General features: G+C 39.8%; 2 protein-coding genes across 2 annotated transcripts; both read right to left on the bottom strand.

Annotated features, from left to right (window-relative positions):
* Window positions 1–5,830: 5,830 nt before the first annotated feature.
* Window positions 5,831–9,190, bottom strand: LOC132162267 (uncharacterized). Its single transcript, XM_059572524.1, has one exon. It carries the CDS (start codon window positions 9,188–9,190, stop codon window positions 5,831–5,833), a length of 3,360 nt encoding a protein of 1,119 aa, XP_059428507.1.
* A 72-nt stretch (window positions 9,191–9,262) lies between these two features.
* On the bottom strand, window positions 9,263–10,870 carry LOC132162268 (uncharacterized). The gene has a single exon (XM_059572525.1). It carries the CDS (start codon window positions 10,868–10,870, stop codon window positions 9,263–9,265), a length of 1,608 nt encoding a protein of 535 aa, XP_059428508.1.
* Window positions 10,871–23,752: the final 12,882 nt, after the last annotated feature.

Genomic DNA, 23,752 nt, shown 5'->3' on the forward strand with positions numbered 1-23,752 from the left:
TCAATAATTTCAAAATTTTATAAAAATTTTTCCAGTCCAACTCAAGATGAGATTCTGTTGTGGTACTAATGCTCTCTGCAAAGTGTTCAATGTGTTGAAATTGTTACACCCCTCTCTCTCTTTAGGTACCTCCACTACCACTCCGTAACACAGGTCACACACTCCCTCCCTCTCTCTCTCTCTCTCTCAAAGTCTATTTCTCACTTTGGAGGTTTCTCTCCCTACTGTATTGTGTCTTCTTGGAGCAAACCCAGTCCACCTTTAAACAGACCAAACACACTGTTGAAGCGGTTTTCCGAATGATGACGTGGTAAAGGATCAGCACTATATTTGATAACCGAGTGTTGGGCTGAAAATAAAAGATAAGAAAAAATGGATCAAAGCTGCTGGCGTTGTCTGGCCAGAGGAAGCTCCGATGCCTAAGTTAGTCACAGTGTTTAAGGGAAAAAATAAACTTGAAGATTATTGGATCAGAGAAAAGATAAGCAAAGTATATCGTTTCAAAGGGTGAAAAGAAGTTATCGAAATAATGAGAGGGGCTTTATAGGCATCGAATTGTTCCTGTTCATCTAACACTGTGGACTCACCGAGTGCCCACGTGTTGATAGTATACTAACACAAGATATTTATTCTCAACATTCTAATATTTCGAGAATAACACTCGGCACCTGCCTCATGCTCGGTTAGCCGAGCATGATGGCCGAGTGTCAATAATACAACCAAATATAAAGCTGCCCTGACGAACATGAGTTCGTTTTGAACAGTAAATAAATGACCAAGTATGGGGAATGGGCCGGTTTATTTCAGAACTGGGCCCAAGTAAGCCGAAATTTGACCCAACAGTTACCCCCCCAATTTCCTTTTCTTTTTAACAGAATAAGGAAATTATATGTAGGAAACCGAACATAGGTCAGTTTCTACGAGCTCGGTTTGGTCGTTCGGTAAAACGATGCGAGTTGGCTCTTAAATTCCAAATTTTTAAATTTTGAATTTCAAAATTAAACTGAAACGTTTGAGATATTTTACCTGCGCCTTTCGAGAACCACGTGTAGGCTTCTGGGTGGTTTTGCGTCTCCCGTCATGGCCACGCGTCGGCTTTTGAACCGAGCGAGAAAGGTAAAGGCGTCGCTTCCCGCTATTTGAGGACTACGTGTCGGCTTCTGCACCGAGTGAGAAGATGTAAAGCCGTCGCTTCGCTGAACCCTAGCTCCTAGGGTATTCAATGCGTCGTTCGGTCTTCTTTCTCAGGTCTCTATAAAACCTTCCCTTCTCTTCGCTCATACTTCACTTTCATTTTACAGACGCCATTGTTACTTTCTGAGCTTCGTCAATCCCCTCTTTTCTTTTGCTTATAACCCTTCGTCCTCGTCTTCCCTCTTTGCACCTTTTTCATACTCCTTCGACATTGATATCCAATGGATTCCAAGGTCCAAAGCATTCCTAAAGAATTGGGTGAATTTCATCCAATTACTTGGAGATCCAATCTGTCCACAAAGGATGAACCACAGGTCCGTGAAATTTGTCGCATTCCTAACTCAGTTCAGTTGAGGTTTGACGACGACCAGGTTGGGGCGGTAGTGGACGTCGACAGCCAAGAGGCCTGTGTTTATATGGACATGTTCCATATTGGCCTAAGGCTGCCTTTCCCGAGGGTAGTTCGGGAGCTGCTGAGCTACGTTCAGATAGCTCCATATCAACTGGCCCCCAACACCTGGAGGGTGTTCTTTGCCTCAATGATCGCCTGGCCTCTAATACTCGGGAAAGGCCATCCACTTACGGTGCCTGAATTCCTCACAGTTTATAGGCTGACAAAGTGTTCTAGAACCGAGTTCTTGTATACTTTTCAGCTTAGGAAGAAAAAGAAGTTGTTCACCTTTAGGCGTACTTATTCAAGCAACGATGGGTGGAAGAAAGAGTTCTTCTTTGTCCAAGGTGAATGGGAATTCTCACCTTCAGAGGTAATCAGGGATCCAAGCATCCCTCGGGAAACTACCTCCCCATCAAACCGAGGTAAACCGAGTTTCGTTTTGTTCTTTTACTCTTTCTTTGCTGTAAAACTGATGTTGATATCTGTCTTCTAGGTCAACAAGAACCTCTCCTAACCCGTAAGGAGCACAAGCACGTTAAAGACGTTCTGGATCACGCCGAGAGTCGTCCTCTGGAGATGGACTATGATCTTATCATGTCTGAAGCGAACAAAGCTCGGTACATATGGAACCCGGCGCCTGCAAGGCTTGTAAAAGCTATTGCACCGAGAGCTCCAACCGCTGAAGTTCCAGGGAAACCGACCGTGGGGGTTGCCGAGCCCTCTAAGAGAAAAAACAAGAGGAAAGCCGAAGATGTTCCTTTGAAGGAACACTCGGTGAAGCCACCAGTTGGTGCAAGGGTCTCACTGTCAACCGTTGAGGATCTTGAGAGTTCCAAAATTCCCTCTTCAAAGAAGAGTAAGAAGATAAAGACCACTGCAGGAAGAAGTAAGAGAATCAGGGCTGCCGAGGATAGCTCGAAGACAGCCTAACTTATGGCTGAACCTGCAGTGGGAGAAGTGATAAGACACTCGGCGGCTATGACTGAAGAAGTGAGAAGTGGGGCCGTCACAGATCCGAGCGCCCCTGAGCCTGAAGTGACTGCTCCCCACATCAGGGCATACTCCAACGTTCGTAGTGGAGTCAGGGAGTTCCTGAGTAGACAGGATAAGTCAACTCAGAATGTCTTTTCTACCGAGAGGACTTCCCCATTCTCCTCCTTCACACCTGCAGGGGTTGAAGCTCCAATACGTGAAGCTTTAAAAACCACTCTTCACTCGGTTACTCCCCATATCCCGACCCCTACCGAGACTGTACACACAAGCTCCTCTGACTCGGAGGAACAAGAACCAGCAGAAGCTGGTGAATTCTTCGCCTTCCTAGACAACAGGACAACTGCTGCGACACCCCTGGTTGTTATCCAACCAGAACAAACAGAAGGGGAACCCTTACTTTCGCACACCAATTTTGACCAAACCGAGCCTTCGGTTGGGGAAGCTACAACCAGTGGGGCTGGAGTTGAAGAGCCAGTAGCACCTGGTCACTCGGTCATGGAGACTGCTGATAAAATTCCAGTTTTTGTTGACCTCATGTACACCGAGCAAGCTTTTGTTGAAGAAGCTTTTGAAGTGCCTGAAGATGAAAGGCGATTGGGTGCAGATCTTACAGCAACTATGGGTGGAGTTGCTGAAGAAGAAATGGGTTTCAAACTCCCAGCTAGTGGAATATCACCGCAACTCGGGGAATCATCTCGGCCCGTGAATAATGCACTGCCGAACACGGCTATGGAGAGTCCCTTCGAGTCTCCAACAAATACCTTCATGGAGAACCTGGCCAAGTCTTTGAGGGCAGCTGAATTCTCGGCTGGGCATACACCAAAATCACTTCTCTGGACGTTCGGGGAGCCCCTCACTCAGCTAGGTGAGAAATGGCTGGCCAACCCTTTCGTTCTCCTAGCTGGTGCAATCCCGGGAAATAGCCCGTTGGAAGTTGATACCCAGCTCCCGAAGGAGGTGATGGAGCACATGCTATACCATCAGCTTTAGGTAATCATATTCCCATACACTTGATTTCTGATGGTAGTATTTCTGTTCTAATAAATTTCTTTCCATTTTGTAGGGTTCGATGAACAGCATGAACTATTATCTTGACTACAGAAAATTTGCTGAGAACCAAACTCGGGAAGCTGAGTGTGCTAAAAGGAGACTTGAAGAGGCCGAGGCTGAGATACTTCGGTTGAAAGCTCAAGGCACCGAGGCTGTTTCTCGGTCGAGCCAGTTGGAATCTGAGCTTGCTGTGGAACGAACCATGCATGCCAGCCTAAAAGCTGACTTCTCGACCCTTCAGGAGGGAGCAACCCTTCTGAAGAAAAGCCTCGATGATCTCTCGGCTTTGGAGCCCGAATGTACTCAAAGGAAACTTGAGGAGGCCGAGCGAAAAATTGCCGACCTGGAGGCTCAGTGCTCTCATAACCTTTCCAGGATTCGGAAGCAGGAAGTCCAAGGGATTGCTGAGAGATCCCGAGTCAGGCAGCTGCTTCTTGATATCGTGGCCTTGGGGAATAAGGTCAATTCTTACAAGAAGAAACACGCTGAGGCCGCGCTTGAGCGCCGTGCTGCCGAGGGTTGAGTTAGGCGACTTTCTGAAGAGTTGGAAGCAGCTCAGAAAGAAACGGCCTTTCAAAGCTCCAGGGTCGAGGTGGTTGAAGAGAGAGTGGTGGCCATCGAGGGGCAGCTTCTGGCCTTGGAGAAAAAATGAAGGTCAGACAAGAAGAAGGCCAAGGCTGCTGCCAAGAGGGCTGAGGGCTTTAAAGGGAAATCCCTGTGAGCGAAGGATCAAGTGTTCAAATACAAGATCAAAGCTCGGGATTTCTACAAGCAGCTCTCCTTTGCTTCCTGGGCCCGAGATTACAGCTGGGGCACGGGCTTCATCTCAGGTTTTGAAGCTTTCCAAAGATGGTCGAGAAATCCTCCCGAAGGTGTCAACCTTAATACAATAAAACCTGAAGATGTTCCTCCCACCGAAGATGACATTTCAAAAATCTCCATACTCGGCAAAGAGCAAATGCCTGATTGCAAAGGCATCTCAATTTTTGGTTTTGACCCGTTTGCTCGGCGTCAAGTTGGAGAGTCTTCTACTGCAGCCGAGCGTGCCGATGCTCAGGATGACTCGGAGAAGTCGGTGGCTGCATCTGACGATGAATGGGATTGCACCTCTCCTTGAGTCTCCTAACTGTAAATACCGAGAGAACATCTCTCTTCTTGTATCTAATTTATACAAACTTTGTAAATAAAAGAAATTTTTCACAATTATAATGAGAAAATCTCATGCTCGGTTTGTTCTGTTCAGTTTATATTCAAACTTGCACATTAGTATTTGCAAACATACTACGTATACCCCCCTGATTCCCATAGTTTATAAATGTAATTTATACCGATGGGAATCTTAACGAGGCGTAAAAGAATTTGAACCAAATGTAAAACTTGAATTAATATCACAATACGCCGTGTATTTAACCGAGGATGCGCTGTTTGTGAGCAAGTTATGTTAAACCATGATAAGCGTACGTTTGCTTAAGGAAAATGCTCGGTATGTTCGGTAGGTGCATGCTCGGTATGAAGGCTTAATGCTCGGCGAATTTTGTAGTTTGTAAGGACATATGCACTTCATCATCGGGAAAGTGCCTTAGTGAAGTTTACTGAAATACGTTCGGGAACTTCTCTGGCTATATTTCTCCGTTGAGGAACCTTTGAATAAAGGTTAAGTTCGGAAAGCGCTTTGTTCAGCTATATTTCCGAACTCTTCTTTGGGAAAGCGCCTTAGCGACGTATCGCCGAGTTACGCTCGAGAAAGTCTCAGGCTATATCTCGCCAAAGGGTTGGAAAGTGTTATAAATACTTTCCAAAGGATGATCCTCAAAAGAGCGCTTAGTGCAGCTATATCTTTCGAAGCGTGGAATCGCAAGTTTGTTAGTTTTGAGATCGGCATACTTTAAGACATTCTTCTTCCTCGGGAAAGCGCTTTAGCGAAATTCGGACCGAGCGAAAGTCGGTGATTTCTCCAGCTATGTTTCACCAAGCTTAAATCTTTTTTAATAAAAGATTTGCATTTGATTTAATGAAAATGCCTTGGTAAGAACAAATCGAGTGATGCTTGATAATTCTATGGCAGTTTTTCATCAAATGCATGGTCTGCCACATACTTAAGATTTTTGCATGATTATAATCTCAGAGGACCCTTCAATGATATATCTAGATTGACTATAAAAAGAATATAACAAAAGTGATGCTCTGAGAATCATAATTTTATACAAAATACTTCTTAAGATGTTCGGCATTCCATGGTCGTTGAAGTTGTTTTCCTTCGGAGTTTGCAAGGTGGTAAGCTCTTGCTTTGCCACACTTGATCACCTGATATGGTCCTTCCCAATTTGGTGCGAGCTTTCCCTCGGTTGCGTCTTTGGTTGCCAAGGTGACCTTTTTCAAAACCAAATCTCTGACTTTGAAACTTCGATGCTTCACTCGTCGGTTAAAATACCGAGCTACCCTTTGTTGATATGCTGCCATTGTAACCTGGGCCTGATCTTGTTTTTCTTGCAGCAAATCTAAATGTAACTTTAGACCTTCGTCGTTGAAATTAGGGTTGAATGTATCCACTCGAAAACTTCCTGATCCGACCTCGGCAGGAATGACAGCCTCGGTTCCGTAGGCTAAAGCGAAAGGAGTCTCCTCGGTTGGAGTCCTTCTGGTTGTGCGGTATGCCCATAGAACTTCGGGAAGATTTTCTGACCATTCACCCTTATGCTGGCCGAGCTTCTTCTTTAGAATCTTGAATATGGTTTTGTTCGTTGCTTCTACCTGTCCATTCGCTTGAGGATGTCCCGGAGATGAGAAGTATTGCCGAACATGAAGTCCGGCACACCAACTCCGAAAGCACTCACAGTCAAACTGCTTACCATTGTCAGTGACGAATGCGTGAGGAATCCCATATCGACAAATGACACTTCTCCAAAGAAATTTCTCGATGTTCTTAGCGGTAATATTCACCAGAGCTTCGGCTTCTGCCCATTTGGTGAAATAGTCTACAGCGACCACCACGAACCGAACTCCTCCTTTTCCTGTAGGTAATGGCCCTACTATATCTACCCCCCATTGTGAAAATGGCCATGGTGATGAAACCGAGCTCAGTTCTTCTGGGGGTTGTTTGATAGCATTGGCAAAACGCTGACAGCTATTACAAGTTTTGACAATATTTATGGAGTCCTGGTTCATGCTTGGGCAGAAGAATCCTGCTCTTACCGCTTTGTGAGCCAAGATGCGGGGTCCTGAGTGACTGCCACAGACTCCTTCATGAATCTCTCGAAGAACATAATTTCCCTCTTCCTTTGAGACACATTTAAGGAGTAGTAACATGAAGCCTCGCTTGAAAAGAGCTCCATTGACCAGTGTGAACCGAGCAGCCTTTTGTTTCAACCGTACAGCCTTTCTCCTCTCCCCCGACAAAATTCCTCTTTGAAGGAAACCAACAATTTCTTCAGCCCAAGCAGGCACAACCTCGATGGTTAGAATAAAAACCTTCTCGGCGATAGAAGGCTGTTGCTGAACTTGTATTATCTGTTCGGATTCTCCTACCTCAGACTCGGTCGAAGAGCCTAAACGGGCCAAATGGTCGGCCTTCTCGTTCTCTTCCCTTGGGATTTTGACAATGCAAAACTTCTTAAAAGATTTCAGCATACCCTGAATTTTGGACAAGTAGAGTTTCATATTGGTGCCTTTAGCCTCAAACTCGCCGCGAATATGGCCGACTATAACTTGTGAATCACTCCGAACTTCCACCAATTCTGCTTCTAGCTCTTGAGCTAAACCGAGCCCAGCTATTACAGCTTCATACTCGGCTTCATTGTTGGTAGTTTTGAATTCCAACCTCAATGAGCTCTTCAACTCTCTACCATCTGGCGTAATTATTACGACCCCGGCTCCACCGTTTCTTTTGGCAGACGAACCATCCACATAAATTACCCATGTGCTCTCTTTCGGCCAATCTTCTTGGTCCTGAATGTTGGTGAATTCTACCACAAAGTCTGCCAAGGCTTGACCTTTGATAGCATTACGTGGGACAAAGTGAATGTCGAATTCACTAATTTCGATTGCCCAGTTGACCAGCCGACCAGACAAATCCAGCTTCCGAAGTACTTTCTTTAATGAATACTTGGTTAGGACATTGATTGTATGAGCTTGGAAGTACGGTCGGAGCTTCCTGGAGGCAATTACTAAGGCGAAAGCAAGTTTCTCCATTTGTACGTATCTTTCCTCAGCGCCATGCAGTGCTCGGCTGATGAAGTAGACTGGCTTTTGAACTCCTTCTTCCTCCCGGATCAAGGCCGCACTGACAGCAGTAGGTGATACTGCCAAGTATAGATACAATATTTCACCAGGAACAGCTCGGCTGAGGAGAGGCGGACTGATCAAATACCTTTTAAGCTGTTCGAATGCCTGTTCGCACTCTTCAGACCATTCGAAAGCCTTGCGTAAAATCTTAAAAAATGGAAGGCACTTATCTGTTGACCGAGAGATGAACCTATTCAAGGCTGCAATTCTTCCTGTCAATTGCTGTACCTGCTTCACATTCTTCAGAGATTGCATATCCAATACCGCCTGGATCTTCTCTGGATTAGCTTCAATCCCTCGGCTAGACACCATATAACCGAGGAACTTCCCAGATGAAACTCCGAATGCACACTTTGTAGGGTTCAACTTCATCTTAAAACGTTCCAATGTTTTGAACACCTCTTGCAAGTCGGTAACATGGTCCATCTGCAGCTTGCTTTTGACCAGCACGTCATCAACATAAACCTCCATATTCTTCCCAATCTGTTCCTGAAACATTCGGTTTACTAGCCTTTGGTAAGTTGCACCGGCATTCTTTAGATCGAATGGCATGACCTTGTAGCAATACAAGCCTCGGTCGGTAATGAATGCTGTCTTCTCTTGATCAGATGGATGCATGAAAATCTGATTATAGCCTGAAAAGGCGTCCATGAAGCTCAGCAACTCATACCCTGCTGTTGCATCAACTAAGGAGCTAATATGGGGTAATGGAAAGCTGTCCTTCGGGCAAGCTTTGTTGAGATCGGTAAAATCTACGCACATCCTCCACTTCCCAGATGACTTCTTAACCATTACTACGTTGGATAGCCAATCGGGGTAATGAGCCTCTTCAATGAACTGCGCCTTCAGTAGTTTTCCCACTTCCTCGGCTATCGCCATGTTTCTGTCGGGGGCAAACTTCCTTCGCTTCTGCTTTACTGGTTTGACCTTTGGATCAATGTTCAAGTGATGAACAATATCCTTGGGGTCAATCCCAGGCATGTCTTCAGGAGACCATGCAAAAACTTCAAGGTTCTGCTGGAGAAACCGAACAAGGGCTTCTTTAATTCCAGGAGCCAGCTGCGAACCAATCTCGACAACCTTTCCTTCAGCTATAGGTATATCAATTAATGGCTCGGCTGGCTCCTTCCTCAACTGCATCTTCCGCTCATCAGCCAAACTACCGATCATTAATAGTGCTGACTCTGGGCACTTCTTCAAAGATGTATTGTAACACCTTCTAGCAACAACTTGGTCTCCCCTAACTTCTCCGACCCCTTCAATGGTTGAAAACTTCATTTTCAAGTGATAGGTCGAAGTGACCACCCTCAGTTGATTCAAAGCCGGGCGACCAATGATCATATTATAAGCTCATGGTCGGTCAATGACCAAAAAGTCCACCATGATAGTGGATTGTCTAGGAGCAGTCCCTGCTGTAACGGGAAGATAAATTAACCCAATAGGTTGGACATGCTTACCTGCAAATCCTATCAATGGTGACAAGAAAGGCTTCAACTTTTCTCGGCCAACACCCAATTGTTGAACAACTGTCCAATAAATAATATCAGCCGAGCTTCCATTATCTACCAAGACTCGGTGAATGGCGTGGTTAGCCACCGTCAGAATTATCACCAACGCATCATCATGTGGCATTGAGACCTCTTTCGTATCTTCCTTCGAGAATGTTAGTACACTCGGTTCCTTCTTCTGAATCTTGGAGGGTTTTTCCAGTGCGAAGATTTCTTCCATTCTAGCTTGCTTGGCGTAAGCCTTCCTTGCCGAGCTTGATTCTCCTCCGCCAGCCAGACCTCCTGAGATAGTGTGAATTTCGCCAATAATAGCTTGATTCTGAGGATTTTGCTGCTGATTCTGCGTAATCCTCGGCCCATCTCGCCTTTGCCTCTGGTTACGTGATCGGTCGTTACCCTGACCCGAATGCTGTCCCTGTATATCCTGAACATTCTTTCCTTTGCTGTTTTCCTCGGCCAAGAAATTCAATAACTTCCCATTTCTTAGAAATTTTTCGATCTCAAACCGAAGACTGATACAATCCTCGGTTTGATGCCCATGATCGTTATGATACTCGCAAAACTTCTGAGTGCTGCGGTGCTGGGGAAGAGACTTCATCCTTCCTGGCCATCGAAAACTTGGGTCCTTCTTAACTTCCATGAACACCCTATAAACAGATGTATTCAAGGGCGTCCATCCCACATATTGTTGATGCTGGACTGGATGAGGCAAAAGACCGACCTTTTTATCTTGAACCTTAAGACTTTGACCGTCTTTTTTCTTCTTCTCGAGTATAACTCTCGGTTTTGTCATAATCGGATCAGCAGCAAACTTACCCTCGGCAGCTTTAGATTTTAGCAATGCTGAGATAGTTTCTTCTTGGTTGATGAATTCCTCGGCCTTGCTGTTGAACTGTCGCAAAGTTCCTATTTTCGGCCTTTTTGACAACTCGGCCATCAGAGGCCCTTCGGTCTGTATACCATGCATCAATGCTGAGAGGATGGTTTGCTCGTCAGTACTCTCTACTGTTAGCTTTTCCCGATTAAACCGCGACAAATATTCTTTCAAGGACTCGTCTTTTCCCTGCATGAGGGACAATAAATATGCCGGGTTCTTCTTCCTTCTTCTAGTGGCAAGAAATTGACCCAGGAACAGTTGCCCAAGGTAATCAAAGCCATCAACCGATTTAGGTTTCAAACTTCCGAACCATTCCTTTGCGACTCTCCTTAAAGTTAAAAGGAAGGCTCGACAAGCGATTTCATCAGGAGTTTCATGAAGGATGATATGAGCTCGGAAACTCTCCATATGGTCGGAAGGATCTCCACTTCCATCATATTCGCCAACTCGAGGAACCTTAAAATTACCCGGCATGGGGAATCTCATTACTCGGTCGGTGAAAGGTAAGTTGGTGTATTGCATTAGATCTTCAGTAGCAGAGTAATTTTCCCCATTCTCAATTAAGAAAGCCATCTTTTCAAACTTCTGCTGGAGATCTTTTACATCTTTGTGTACAGCAGTCTCTGCAGGTTTATCAAGATACGACCGAACATGACGGGAATGGCTACACCGAGAGTTACCGTGGTGGGTTTTGGCATGGCTGGACTCGCCATGGCGTGACCTGCCACCCGATTGTGAATTTTTGGTAAGCTCTTGTCGGCTAGTGTTTGCTTTAGGCCAAACAATGTGAGGATTGCCATGTATTGAGCTTCCAGTGTCTGGTTGGGTTGACTGTCATCGAGCTGATGGTGGTTGATTCCTGTGGGACTCTTCTCGTCTTCTCTTCTGTGCCGAGTCTTCTCTAGGAGGTAGCCTAGAGACGATCTCTTCATTCTGCTTCCTCATAGCCTCAACAGATTCGGCTATTTGTTTGATAAAATTCACCATGACAGCTGTTTGGAGATTTGGATCATGTGAGGTTCCGAGTACGTCTGTTTGGATGTTTGGAATGATATAAGGAGATGTGCCAGGGTGTGGAGGTGTGTTCACCATATCGGAATATATGAGATTAGTAAGAACCGACAAAATATCGATTCCCACAGACGGCACCAAACTATTGAAGCGGTTTTCCGAATGATGACGTGGTAAAGGATCAGCACTATATTTGATAACCGAGTGTTGGGCTGAAAATAAGAGATAAGAAAAAAGGGATCAAAGCTGCTGGCGTTGTCCGGCCAGAGGAAGCTCCGATGCCTAAGTTAGTCACAGTGTTTAAGGGAAAAAATAAACTTGAAGATTATTGGATCAGAGAAAAGATAAGCAAAGTATATCGTTTCAGAGGGTGAAAAGAAGTTACCCAAATAATGAGAGGGGACCCCCCTTTATAGGTATCGAATTGTTCCTGTTCATCTAACACTGTGGACTCACCGAGTGCCCACGTGTTGATAGTATACTAACACAAGATATTTATTCTCAACATTCTAATATTTCGAGAATAACACTCGGCACCTACCTCATGCTCGGTTAGCCGAGCATGATGGCCGAGTGTCAATAATACAACCAAATATAAAGTTGCCCTGCCGAACATGAGTTCGTTTTGAACAGTAAATAAATGACCGAGTATGGGGAATGGGCCGGTTTATTCCAGAACTGGGCCCAAGTAAGCCGAAATTTGACCCAACACACACAAAAAGGAAAAATGGATTGCTAGCATCAGCACTTTAACCTAGAACCAACCTAAGCTGCGACTAGGCCACCTGCTTCACAGTCGCTGTTGTGATCGCTTTCAGCGATATTTTGTCTGCTTTTGTCCTGCCTAACTATTTTGCTCAACTTGTGTTCAACTTTTACCTTTTTTAATTTAAAAAAAAAAAAAAAATGTTGAAGCAATAATATCCAATTTTAAAAAATGTCATTATTATGAAAAAAAATACCATTTTTTATTATTATTTTTAAATATGAAATAAAAGAATGAACAAAAATAGATATTATTGCTTCAAACATGTTTTTCATTTTCGATTTTGTTTTTTTTAAAAAAAAAAAAAAAAAAAATTTAAAAAGAAGGCAAAAGTTAGACACAAGTTGGGCAAAATAGTTGGGTTTCTATCATCCCTCTTTTGACTGGATCTTGTGTTGTCTTGTGCTTGGTGACCAAATCAAAGGCCTTGGGGTGATCGGCCAAAATTGGGGTGGTCAAGCCACCCATGTCCTTTTTTTTTTTTTTTTTTTTTTTTTTTAATATTTTAACATTTGTAATAAATTTAATTAAATTTTCAATGAGCCACACTACCATGTGCCAATTTTTGATTGGTTTGACATGGATTTTTGTTAATTTTTTTGGATGGAAGGTAGAAGGAGGGATCATTTTTGTTTCTAACCATATGCAAGGTACTCTCTTGAAATCGAGGTGGGCAAAAATAATGTTGTTAAACCACATGTACTAAAAAAGCATTTAACCAACAAAAAAATAAAATAAAATAAAAAAGAAACTGATTGCACATGCCAATTGAAGATTGTCAATATTTGTTTGTGATGTCGTTTTGGTATTACTATTGAGTTTCAATATCCCCTTTTAATTGTTTTTGTAATTTCACTTGAGCCCACTGATTGTATGTTGGATCAATTTATTTAAATTTAAACATGTCGGAGACAAACTAGTCTGGAGAAATTCCCAAGAAAGGGGTAGAGAGTAATGTGACATCCCATAGTGAAAATTCGACTCTCCAAATCACAATTGTGAACTTCGATGGGCTCAATTATCTCTCATGGTCACAATTTGCTCTATTGTATATTAAGAGCAAAAGAAAAATGGGCCACTTAAATGTATAACTTCAAGAACAAAAGTCAAATGATTTGACTTATGCCTAATGGGAAGCATAAAATTCTACCATTATGTCATGGTTGTCCCATTCAATGCAACTGGAAATTAGTTAGGAATACTTGTTTCTTCACACGACAAAAGAAGTTCAGGATGTAGCTGATCCAACATATTCAAAAATGGAGAATGCATCAAAAAGTTATGAATTGAAGTGACGGATACATGGAGCTACCTAAGGTGACTGGTTAGTAGCTACTTATTTTCATGAACTTTGTGGTTTATGGCAAGATTGGATCATTATCAGAATATGCAGACTGAGTATGCGGCAGATGCTGTCAAACTAAAAAGATGATCAAAGATGAATATGCTTTTGAGTTCTTAGATGGTTTGAAATTAGAGTATGATCCTATGCAAATTTAGATTTTGGGAAATGTACCTCTTCCATTTCTGTAGGAGGTATTATCATACGTCCAAAGTGAGGAGAGTTATCACGACACAATGTTTCATCCCAATTCACTATCTCAATCTGACATAATAAATGCATCTCAACGCAATTTGAAAGGTAATTTTATAAGTCGAGATGGTTGCAAAGTAGCAGATGTGACCACTCTAATAGATCAAGACATACTCAGGAGAATTTTTGGAGACTTCATGGCCGTCCTACCCGAGGTTGTAGGGATCACAAAAGTGGAGGAACCAGACTTCGAGTCAATCATACTTCCAAAGTAGAGATGGTTGTTTCCACACCAGATACTAATCCTCTTTTTGATAATACGGGAGACCGTAGCAAAGATGAGTTAGAAACACTGTCGCCGAATGTCTCGATTAGACACACCTGTTACTGCATCATTTTCCTTCGCTCATACATGTAATTTAGCCATTGCTCTAAATGCATCCTCTACTCACTTCGATGATCCTTGGGTCATTGAATTTGGTGCCTTGGTCATATGATTTGTATATCTCCTATATTTTCGTCACATAATCTTTGTTGTGGTAAAGAAAAAGTTAGAATAAGTAATGGTTCTCTGTCTCCAATGTTGGGTAAAGAATCTATTTTTGTTACACCCTTTATGACCTTATCTTATGTCATTCATGTACCTGATTTTGTAGCTAATTTATTATCCATTACACGTATTAACCTTGAGTTGAATTGTCGAGTCAATTTTTACTCTCATTATTGCTTCTTTAAGGACCTAGTCACGAGGAGGATGATTGTCAATGGTAGCTAGAAGGATGATTTGTACTACCTGAATTCTCAACCTAGGATACAAGGTTGGCTCACACATGCTTAACATATTGTTTAGGTTGATGACTCTGTAGCAAGAATCTGGCTTTGGCATCAGCTATTAGGGCATCATTACTTTTTATTATTACAACACATGTTTTATTATGGCAACCTTCCTTTATCAAGCACATTTTATAATGTAAAGTTATGTAATGTTAAAAGGTATGTAGATGAGATTTACGATGACCCTGAATAGGGAGTTAGTATGAGATATACGATTATTCAATGAAGGTTCTAGTACGGTTACCCAATTAGGGTTTCAGTATGAGTTAATTAACGCCTCCGTGAAATTAATTAACTACTAATTAACTTCATGGTTTGCCTCTTAGTCTCATTCTACAAGAAATATGACTTAGGGTTCTCACACTTTTTGAAGAGAGAGTCTGTAGTGGAAGACTTTTCACTTTCACATAGAGATAGCTACTAATTAAACCCACGATCCATAAACAAACATAGCAAATTTAATGCATCATAACATAGATAATGAAAATCACCAAATGTTATCGTCAAGGACCTGTCATTAAAACATAATAGGAATAATACAAGCCAAATCTAAGACTCTTATCTAAGGAAACAATCTCGATCATCCTTGGTTATAGTGTCTCCATTCTAGCCCCACATGTTCTTCAACCACTCGGAGTCTAGCTTCTCAAAAATAATCCTAACTATGTCCTCTAAAAGACCCTGATGCCTCACGAGGTCCATCATCTACTACATTATCTATAAAACAATACATGTTTTACATGTGGAAAAGATTCAAGTGTAAGTTCACAACTTAGTGAGTATAAATACACATGAGTTACTGGTTATCATATGGTGAACTCAAATGTTTATAAATCACATGCATCAATGTAAAGTTGTAGTTGAACAGTTGACAAGGATATCATGAATGCCATATAGATATAATATATGTTGTAATAAGAGAATCATGTCATAGTTCAACTCCATATGATCTATCTTAGCCCTTAAGCCCTTATTGTTAGGATTGGCATTGGCCCAATGGACCCAGAGTAGAATATTGGTGCCGCATACTGTCACAAACTAGCAGCCCGATCGAGTTCGAATTTGGGTGGCCCACACTACTAGCCCAACCGCTTTGCAACCTTAAAATCTATGAAAAGATTCCTAAATCTAAATGAAATCACACTAATGTGTAAACTAGAGGTAAAATGGTTCTTCTATCTGTTTTGAACATTTGTTTATCATGTTGAACATTTTTTGAAAAAAATTTAGCAGAACGAGAAAACATTCGTTGGAAAAGCAAAAAGTCAAACTTACATAAAATTCTTAACTTGACTAATCTAACCTGACCTAAGGTTTTTATATGAAACTTAAAACCGCCTTGAGTTGTATTAACACCTCCATGGATAATAAAATACATTAAACATCATTAAACGGCTAGCCCATTACTAATCTTACTTAAAACTTTATTATATCCTCATATGTCTATATTAAGCTCTTATCAAGGAGTATCCATCCCATATTTAATATTGCAACATGCTTAAACCTTAAATGTAAAATACCCTTGTACAAATCTAACCTCCAACTAGATTAACCAACCTAGATATTATAAAAAAACAAGTTAAAGAGACTAAGTTACGAAAATGAAGTAGAACATAACCATGAAGATTATAGTCTAACAATACCATTTAAAAACAAGGTTAAGAGTGAGGAGGTTAATTCATTGGAGAATAAACATATTTTCTTTCCTAACTCTCTATATATATCTCTCTCTCCCTCTTTCTCACTCTAGCCTTTCTCACACCAACAATAGCATAAATAAGGCTCAAGGGGTCCTATTTATAGGCGTGCATAGGCTGAAAATAGGGTTGATGAGTCCAAAATCTATAAACCCTAGTGTTAGCATCAAAAATTCTGATGTACTGTCAAACGTTCGTTGGCGATCATTCGAAGGAAACTTCGAACATTCCTATATGATCATGCGAAAGAAACTTCGAACGTTCACCAAAGATCGTTCGAATGAAACTTAGAACATTCACTAACGATCGTTCGAATGAAACTTCGAACGTTCACTTAGGCAAAAATCCCAACGATCACTACTAAACTCAACCTCCCCCAAACTTGATTGAAACTATGATATGATTAACCATAATCATATCTAGGCTATTACAGAGTTGATATGCATTACAAATAATTCGGTCATGGGTTTTCTAATATAAGCTATGGCTACCTTGTAATGGGGTGTCGATATGTTTTGATGGTATAGTTGGTATTTTTATAGTGCCTTGTGATGAGGTATCGATATGGTATGCATTACCTATATAGAGATCTGGTATGACATGTTAACCTCCGGTGTGCAATAGTTAATGTATAGGTATGTTACGATGCCTCATGTACTGGTATGTTACGGATCACCTATCACAGGCATGCTCAACTTTTCTAAACCTATAAATACCCCCTCCCACGCCCTTCTAAACCTCATTCTGCCTTCTGAGCCCTAGAGAAACTCTGCTTGAGTGGTTGTGAGTTTGAGAGAAGGATGAAAGCTCTTGCTCAAGAGAGGTAACCTTCTTGCCCTAACTCATGTTTTACTTGGTTAATATTCTATTTAGACAGTATTCCATAAGCTTGGTTGTAGTTTTTGAGATTATATTCTCCTTCTAGGTTTTAATCTCGATTCTAGCAAGATTTAATGTTTCGTTATTATTTAGTGTATTTTATTTTGCATGGTGAAGTTATTTTGACCTAGAGTATGTTAGGAATCATTTTTGTAACCTCAGAACCTATTTAGAACTCTTTAGAAGTTTGTTTGGTTGAGATGAGATTTTTGCCCTACAAGAAAGTTTTGGTCGAACGTTCGCCTAATTAGATCTAATGTTCGCTGGCTAGGCAAAACCCATGTTTTTGAAGTTTTAGGGCTAGGGTTTGTTTTAGCTCGAACGTAGAATTGATAATAGGCATTTTCACAGATTTGAAGAGTGTGGACCATTCGGAGGACTTTTTGGAAGGAGAATACGACTCAGGTGAGTAAAAACTCACAATTATACTTGCCGTTATTTTTTCCGCATTAGACGATTATTTTATGTACCAAACATTCTTTTTTACAACTCTCATGAAACACATTTTGATATGCTATGAACTCTTCTTTTGTGAAAATATCTTGCTTAAATAAGGTAATGAATATGGTGAGATTTGTTAAAGCATGCATGTAAAAAACAGATAAGATTAATTGTATCGTATGACATAGTATACTGGTATGTGTGAGATAACAGCCATGGGTTTACTATACATGTTAACTTTATGGTCAAAAGTGTGGGTGTGTTATATGGGCCTTAGATCCAATGATTTTTTTTTTTTGTGACCGGCGTAGCCGTAATTGGCGGGTTACTACAGGATGTACATCATTAGTAGTGTGAGCCACTCGAGGTCGAACTTGGTTGGGCTGCTAGTGTTATGAACGGTAGCTTACAATGGTTGTGGCATCAACATTGTATTACAGATCCCTCAGAACAGCGCCAACCTTATTGAGAAGGGATAATATTTACTTTCACTTAATTCTCATAATTATAGCATATATTATATCTCTATTGCATCAATGAATAACTGTCATGTCACAATGCTACATAGATTTATCAACAACTAAGTTCATCACTTAAATTACATAAGCATCATGTGCATTTTTACTCACTAAGTCTTTAGACTTACCCTTGTAGTCTTTCCTCTACATTATGTATAATTATGCGGTTTAGCTAGCCTAGCCGAGGATGGATTTGGGGAGGCATTTAGTGGTTATAAAGACTAACTCCGAATAATTTTTGAAGACTTGGACCCTATTTGGCTCAAGTCAATGTGGGATGCACATGGGTCTATTCGTGGGGAGTTGCTAAAGATCGTTTTTATGCTTTACTTAGTTAAATGTAGATCTTAGTATTTCAGAACAATTATCTTGGCATGTATAATTATTTGGGTGACCAATCTATGACTAATACAATTGGAGATCTAGTTATGTTATGATACTTTATGTTTACTCTAGTTATTGTTCTTATAATTTAAATTTATTGCTATCTTTGTCCCTTAGTTAAAAGTCTTCTGTAGTTTCTCTTTGAAGAAGATGTGAGCCCTTCATCTTGTTTCAAGAGGAATAAGACTGAGAGGCAAACCACGGAGTCAATTACCAGTTAATCAATTTTTATGGGGCGTTACAGTACTAGAAGCTCTCTAGGTTAATTATTGTTATTAATTAAATATATGGGCGTTACACGGTCGCCCCAATAAACACCCACACCACCTTTCATTTTTTTTTCTTTTTCTTTTCACTCTTGTCATCATCTAGACTTTTTCAATTTAAATGAACGGTCCACAAAAGAAAAAAAATAAAAATTTGCATCCTATGTAATACCTAGGTATTGCATTGGATCCAAATCCATAGTTAAGATTTTAGATTGCCACATCACTTATAGTGTTTCAAATCTCTATTATATCTTTAAAAGTTATTAAAAACAAAACCAAAAAGAAAAAAAGAAAAAAGTAAAAGGAAAAAGGAAAAAGGAAAAAGAGAGAATAGGAGTAAAAGGGAAGGATCAAAACATCTTTTAAGGTTTTGAAGGGTAGTTGAACCACTTCTTTGATGCTAAGGGATAGCCAAAGCATCTACTCAAGGTTGAGGGGTGGTCAATTACCCCTTAAAACCTGTTTTGAGTGGCCATACTACTTGTAAAAATTGTGTTGAGAATTGTCTAACCAACTCCTCAGGTATGGTGGGTGATGCAAAAATCCCTTAGCCCTTTCATTTTTCTTTTCATTTTTATACTTATTATTTATTGATTATTTATAAGTATTTATAACCATAATTAAAATTTAACAAGTTTAATTGAGTGACAACTTAACATAGTGACCTTTGCACGCAATGCTTTATATTGGTTTCGAGTATAAAATAGGCTCTTTATCTTTGCACATGACATCAAGTTCAAGGAATTAATTGGAAAAAAAAAAAAAATTGTTTCTTTCAAACCATTAACAAACAATTCAAAATACAAAAAATATTTTTCAAAACACAAAACATCTTTAAGAAATTTTTTCACACTTTTTTGTAAGGATATTTTGAGAAAAAAGGTGTATAATTTTTGTTGGTGTCTGTGCTAACTTATTAGTTAAAATAAATTAAAAAAATTTAAAAGCAAAAAAAGAAGTGCACACGACAAATTTTTTATTTTTAATTCAACTCTAATATTTTCTCAAAATTAGTAGGTGTATGTTACGAGTCTAGTAATAGAGGTATTTTATGTTTAAATACTTAGAGATAATAAGTTATCTTTATAGAATTAGATTTATAATTTTAATATTAGAGATTATACGTTATCATTAAAGATAATATATTATCATTAAAAGTAGTTTATTTCTATTAGTCTTTTATATCAATTATGTTTTGTAAGTCTCTATTTAAAGAGACCAAGTTTATTAATAGAATGAAGCAAAGATTAATATTATCCACCCTTGAACTGATTTGGGAGGTATTAAGATTCCTCGAACTACCCTTATTTATCAGTTACGTGCTTGAGAAATTTAGCCTATAACAGTGTACGATACAAAAAAAAAAAAAATATTTTCGAATACGGACCCCACTAAAAAAATTCTTCACACATTTATTTTATGTCAGAATACTTTTTTAGTCTCTTTTATGGAAAATATTTTTCGGTGTTTGACGCGACGGAAAAATAATAGTCAACGAAGAATATATCGGTTTGATCGAAAAAGCTTCTTTAATTTCCTTAAAATGGTTTCAATTTTTAAAATCGTAAACAATTTTTCGAGTTTGAACTTTTCATTCTCAAATCGATCGACCCAGTCGAGACGTTGCTTGGACACCATCGAGGCCCTATTGTTACCTAGCCGGGACCTGATCGAGACCTCGTCGAACTTGGTTAGGACCTACCTGGACTCAACACGGGCCACTGCTGGAACCCAGTCGAACCATCGCTGAGACTTGACTGAACCATCGTCAGAAGATCGTCAAGACTCGCCTAGACTACTGTCAAGACCCGTTATACATTACCATAATTTAAAGTTTAATATAATTCAATGAAAAAATATATCAAAATATAAATATTTGTGATTTTTTGTACACGCCTAATGCTGGAAACTGTTTTCAAGGAAATTATTTTTCAAGAAAGTATTTTATGTGAAAAACATTTTTCGACAAAAAACATTTTATGTCGAAATGAATAATAAAAAATAAAAAAATAGTTTTCAAAACATCATAAAAAATACCCTAATTCTTCTTATGACAAACGCAAATTGAGACAGTTTCTCTTTATTTTTAGGGTTAATTACTTTTTTAGTACTTTAGTTTTCACTTTTTAATTTCTTTTCCACCTAGCTTTCAAATCATATCACAAATAGAGTTGGCAAAACGGGTTTGCGGGTTGATCCATTTACGACCCGCGGCGACCTGCGACCCGTTTAAGGTGCACCCAAACATGACCTGTTTAGTTAACGGGTCGCACTAGACACGACATGACACGGCAATTTTCATGGGTTGCCCGACACGACCCGTTTAAAATAATGGGTCATGTGTTGACCTGACACGACCCGTTTGACTCGTTTAACTTAAAAGGTAATTTTTTTTTTTTTTTATAAATGAAATAATAATAGTTTTAGCAATTATCTCTTGAAATTAAATTCTTAGCAGGCTATCACCAAATCACTTAATAGTTAATAGGCATAATTGTCTAATCAAATAACAAAAAAAAAAAAAAAAACTACATCATCATTACAATTTACAAATTTACAAATACAAATTGGGTTCCCATTTTGCCCAATTTACAAAGTACATCATTTAGATATGTACAAGGAAGTTCATCAAAATGGGTCCAAACTGTTGAGGTCTTCACGCTTCTTCTAGACCTTTTTTTTCGTCATCGGATTCGTATGAATAGAAGGATCTTCTATTGTATTTATTTCAACCACATCATCATCAAATACAATCGAATCTTCGTTAATCACCTACACACATAATCGTTAGTAAGTTAGTTATAGATAGGTTCAAGACTTCAAGTAAGAATCAGATTAGATACTATCTCTCACATTTGGTTTCTACCCAAAAGAACAAAAAAAAAAAAAAAAGTTACAGTTTTAGGAGTTGTTGTGAAAGTCCTAAATGTCTCTCCCTTGTTTGTTTGTTTGCAGGAAAATGGCTCTCGTTGGGTTTTTCTCTGTTCTTTCTTTATGAGGTTCTCATTTCTCAATCAAATACATATAATGCAAGAAAATAGAAAACAACCCAAGATTTGTGTGGTCCAAATCATATTTCACTTAGGCCACCATGCAGAAAAGATTTCACTAAATGAAATCTGCATTATTTAGTTTGCTCCACATTTTTTCCAGAGAATAATTATATTAAATTACTAACCCAAACATTTTCTACAAGTAAAATGATTTTATTACGAAAAAGGAAGACACTCATTTACACAAGGAGCATATTGAAGCTACTCCTAAAAATTAAAATCTTAAATTCAGAAGATTAAAAAATTCAAAAGACATGTAATGAAATTACTAACCTAAACATGAAACCATAAAATGCAACAAATTGTCAACATCTTCATAGTTGATACATATTAGAAAGAACTTGAAGGACAAAACCCAAATGCACATAGGATAAATGTAAAAGGTGCATTTAGGTTTGTGTTTCATTGTTTTTTCAAGTTTTTTTTTTTTTTTTTTTTTTTAAAAAAAAAAACCCGGGTCTAGCGGGTCACCTGGGACACGACCCGTTAAGAGCAACATAAACGGGTCGACCTGTTTACAACCCAAACCCACTTATTTTGTGGTCGAGTTGTCGGGTCGTGTCAAAATTGCCAGCCCTAATCACATATGGTACTTTTTTTTTTTTTTTTTAATAATAAATTCTGCTTTCATTTCATAAAAGAAAGAGATAACATTTAGAGTCCAAAGACTCTAAACAAAAAGAGCAAATTGCTCTAGTAACAATATCATAAATACACAATGGGACTTTCTCCATCCAAACTATATTAATAATATCTCTCACGGCTACCTTTACGAGTGCATGAGCTGCCGAATTGGCTTCTCTCTTCATGTGACCAATGGTCCAATGCCTCAAAGAATTAAGAACTCATCTTGTATCACCCGTTATATGCCCATAGGAATTCCAATTTTGTGCCAGGATCTCTAATTGCTTGGACCACTTGTAAAGAATCACCTTCCATTTCTATTTCATGGATACCCAAATCCCTACTAAACTCAGCCGCAAGAAGAGCTCCCATTGCCTCCGCCACAACCGGTTCTTGCATTGAATGGATAGTCTTGCTGGAAGCTGCATTAACTTGGCCTATATGATTCCTCACTATAATTCCAATACCCATAATTCTCAATGTTGAATTAATTACCACAGCCCAATTAACCTTATACCTACTAAAAAAAGGGGATTTCCACGTTGCTATTATCTCCCTAACTGGGCCACGTGTATTCATTCCTTGAGCTTGCTGGAACTGCTGCAAGGATGCCTCCCCTTCTTGGACAATTTGGTTGGGATGTGTGAACTCCCCCGCGTACCTCATTATGTCTAGTCCAAATTCTTTTTGCTATAACCCCAAATAATAAAACATCATCTCTCTTGCAACGATCGATAATACCTTCAAAGATCTCACAAAAATTCAAACCAACGCCATTACTTTTTTGGAGTCTTCTCCCACACACCTCCATACCCCCATACATCAATGAAAGATGGGCAATCCCACAATATATCAGCAATTGTCTCCATTTCTTTGTAGTAGCGAAAACACAAGTCATCTTGCACTATCTTCCTCCTCTTCAAGTTGTCTTTTGTGGGTAGTATACTTTTACAAGCTCACCAAAGGAAAACTTTAGTAGAATTGGGAACCTGCATATTCCACAAATACTTCCAAATCATGTTCCCCAGTGCAGGTCGTGAACCTTCACCCTGCTTCCTTTCCTTTCTTTCCATAACCAAGTGGTAAGAACTCTTCACACTAAATTCACCCGAGGTTGTAGATCTCTAAATCATGCTATTAGATTGTCTGTAACGGCTCAAAGGGATATTACAAATAATATCCACCTCGTGCTCATTAAAAATACCACGAACTAAAATTCCACCCCCCTTGTGCACTCATCAACAAGCTCATCTAGAGTTGCATTCTCAGCTAGATTTCGGCAAGGCGATTGAATATAATATGAAGTAGGACAGCGAATCCATTTATCTCCCTAAATGCGGACAGATGCCCCATCTCCTATCCTCCAAATCAAACCATCCATAAGCAATTCCCTTGCTGCCAACAAACTCCTCCATGCATAGGATGGTCTACTTCCAAACTTAGCC

Source organism: Corylus avellana, chromosome ca9 (assembly GCF_901000735.1).
Source record: "Corylus avellana chromosome ca9, CavTom2PMs-1.0".
Classification (NCBI taxonomy): Eukaryota; Viridiplantae; Streptophyta; class Magnoliopsida; order Fagales; family Betulaceae; genus Corylus; species Corylus avellana.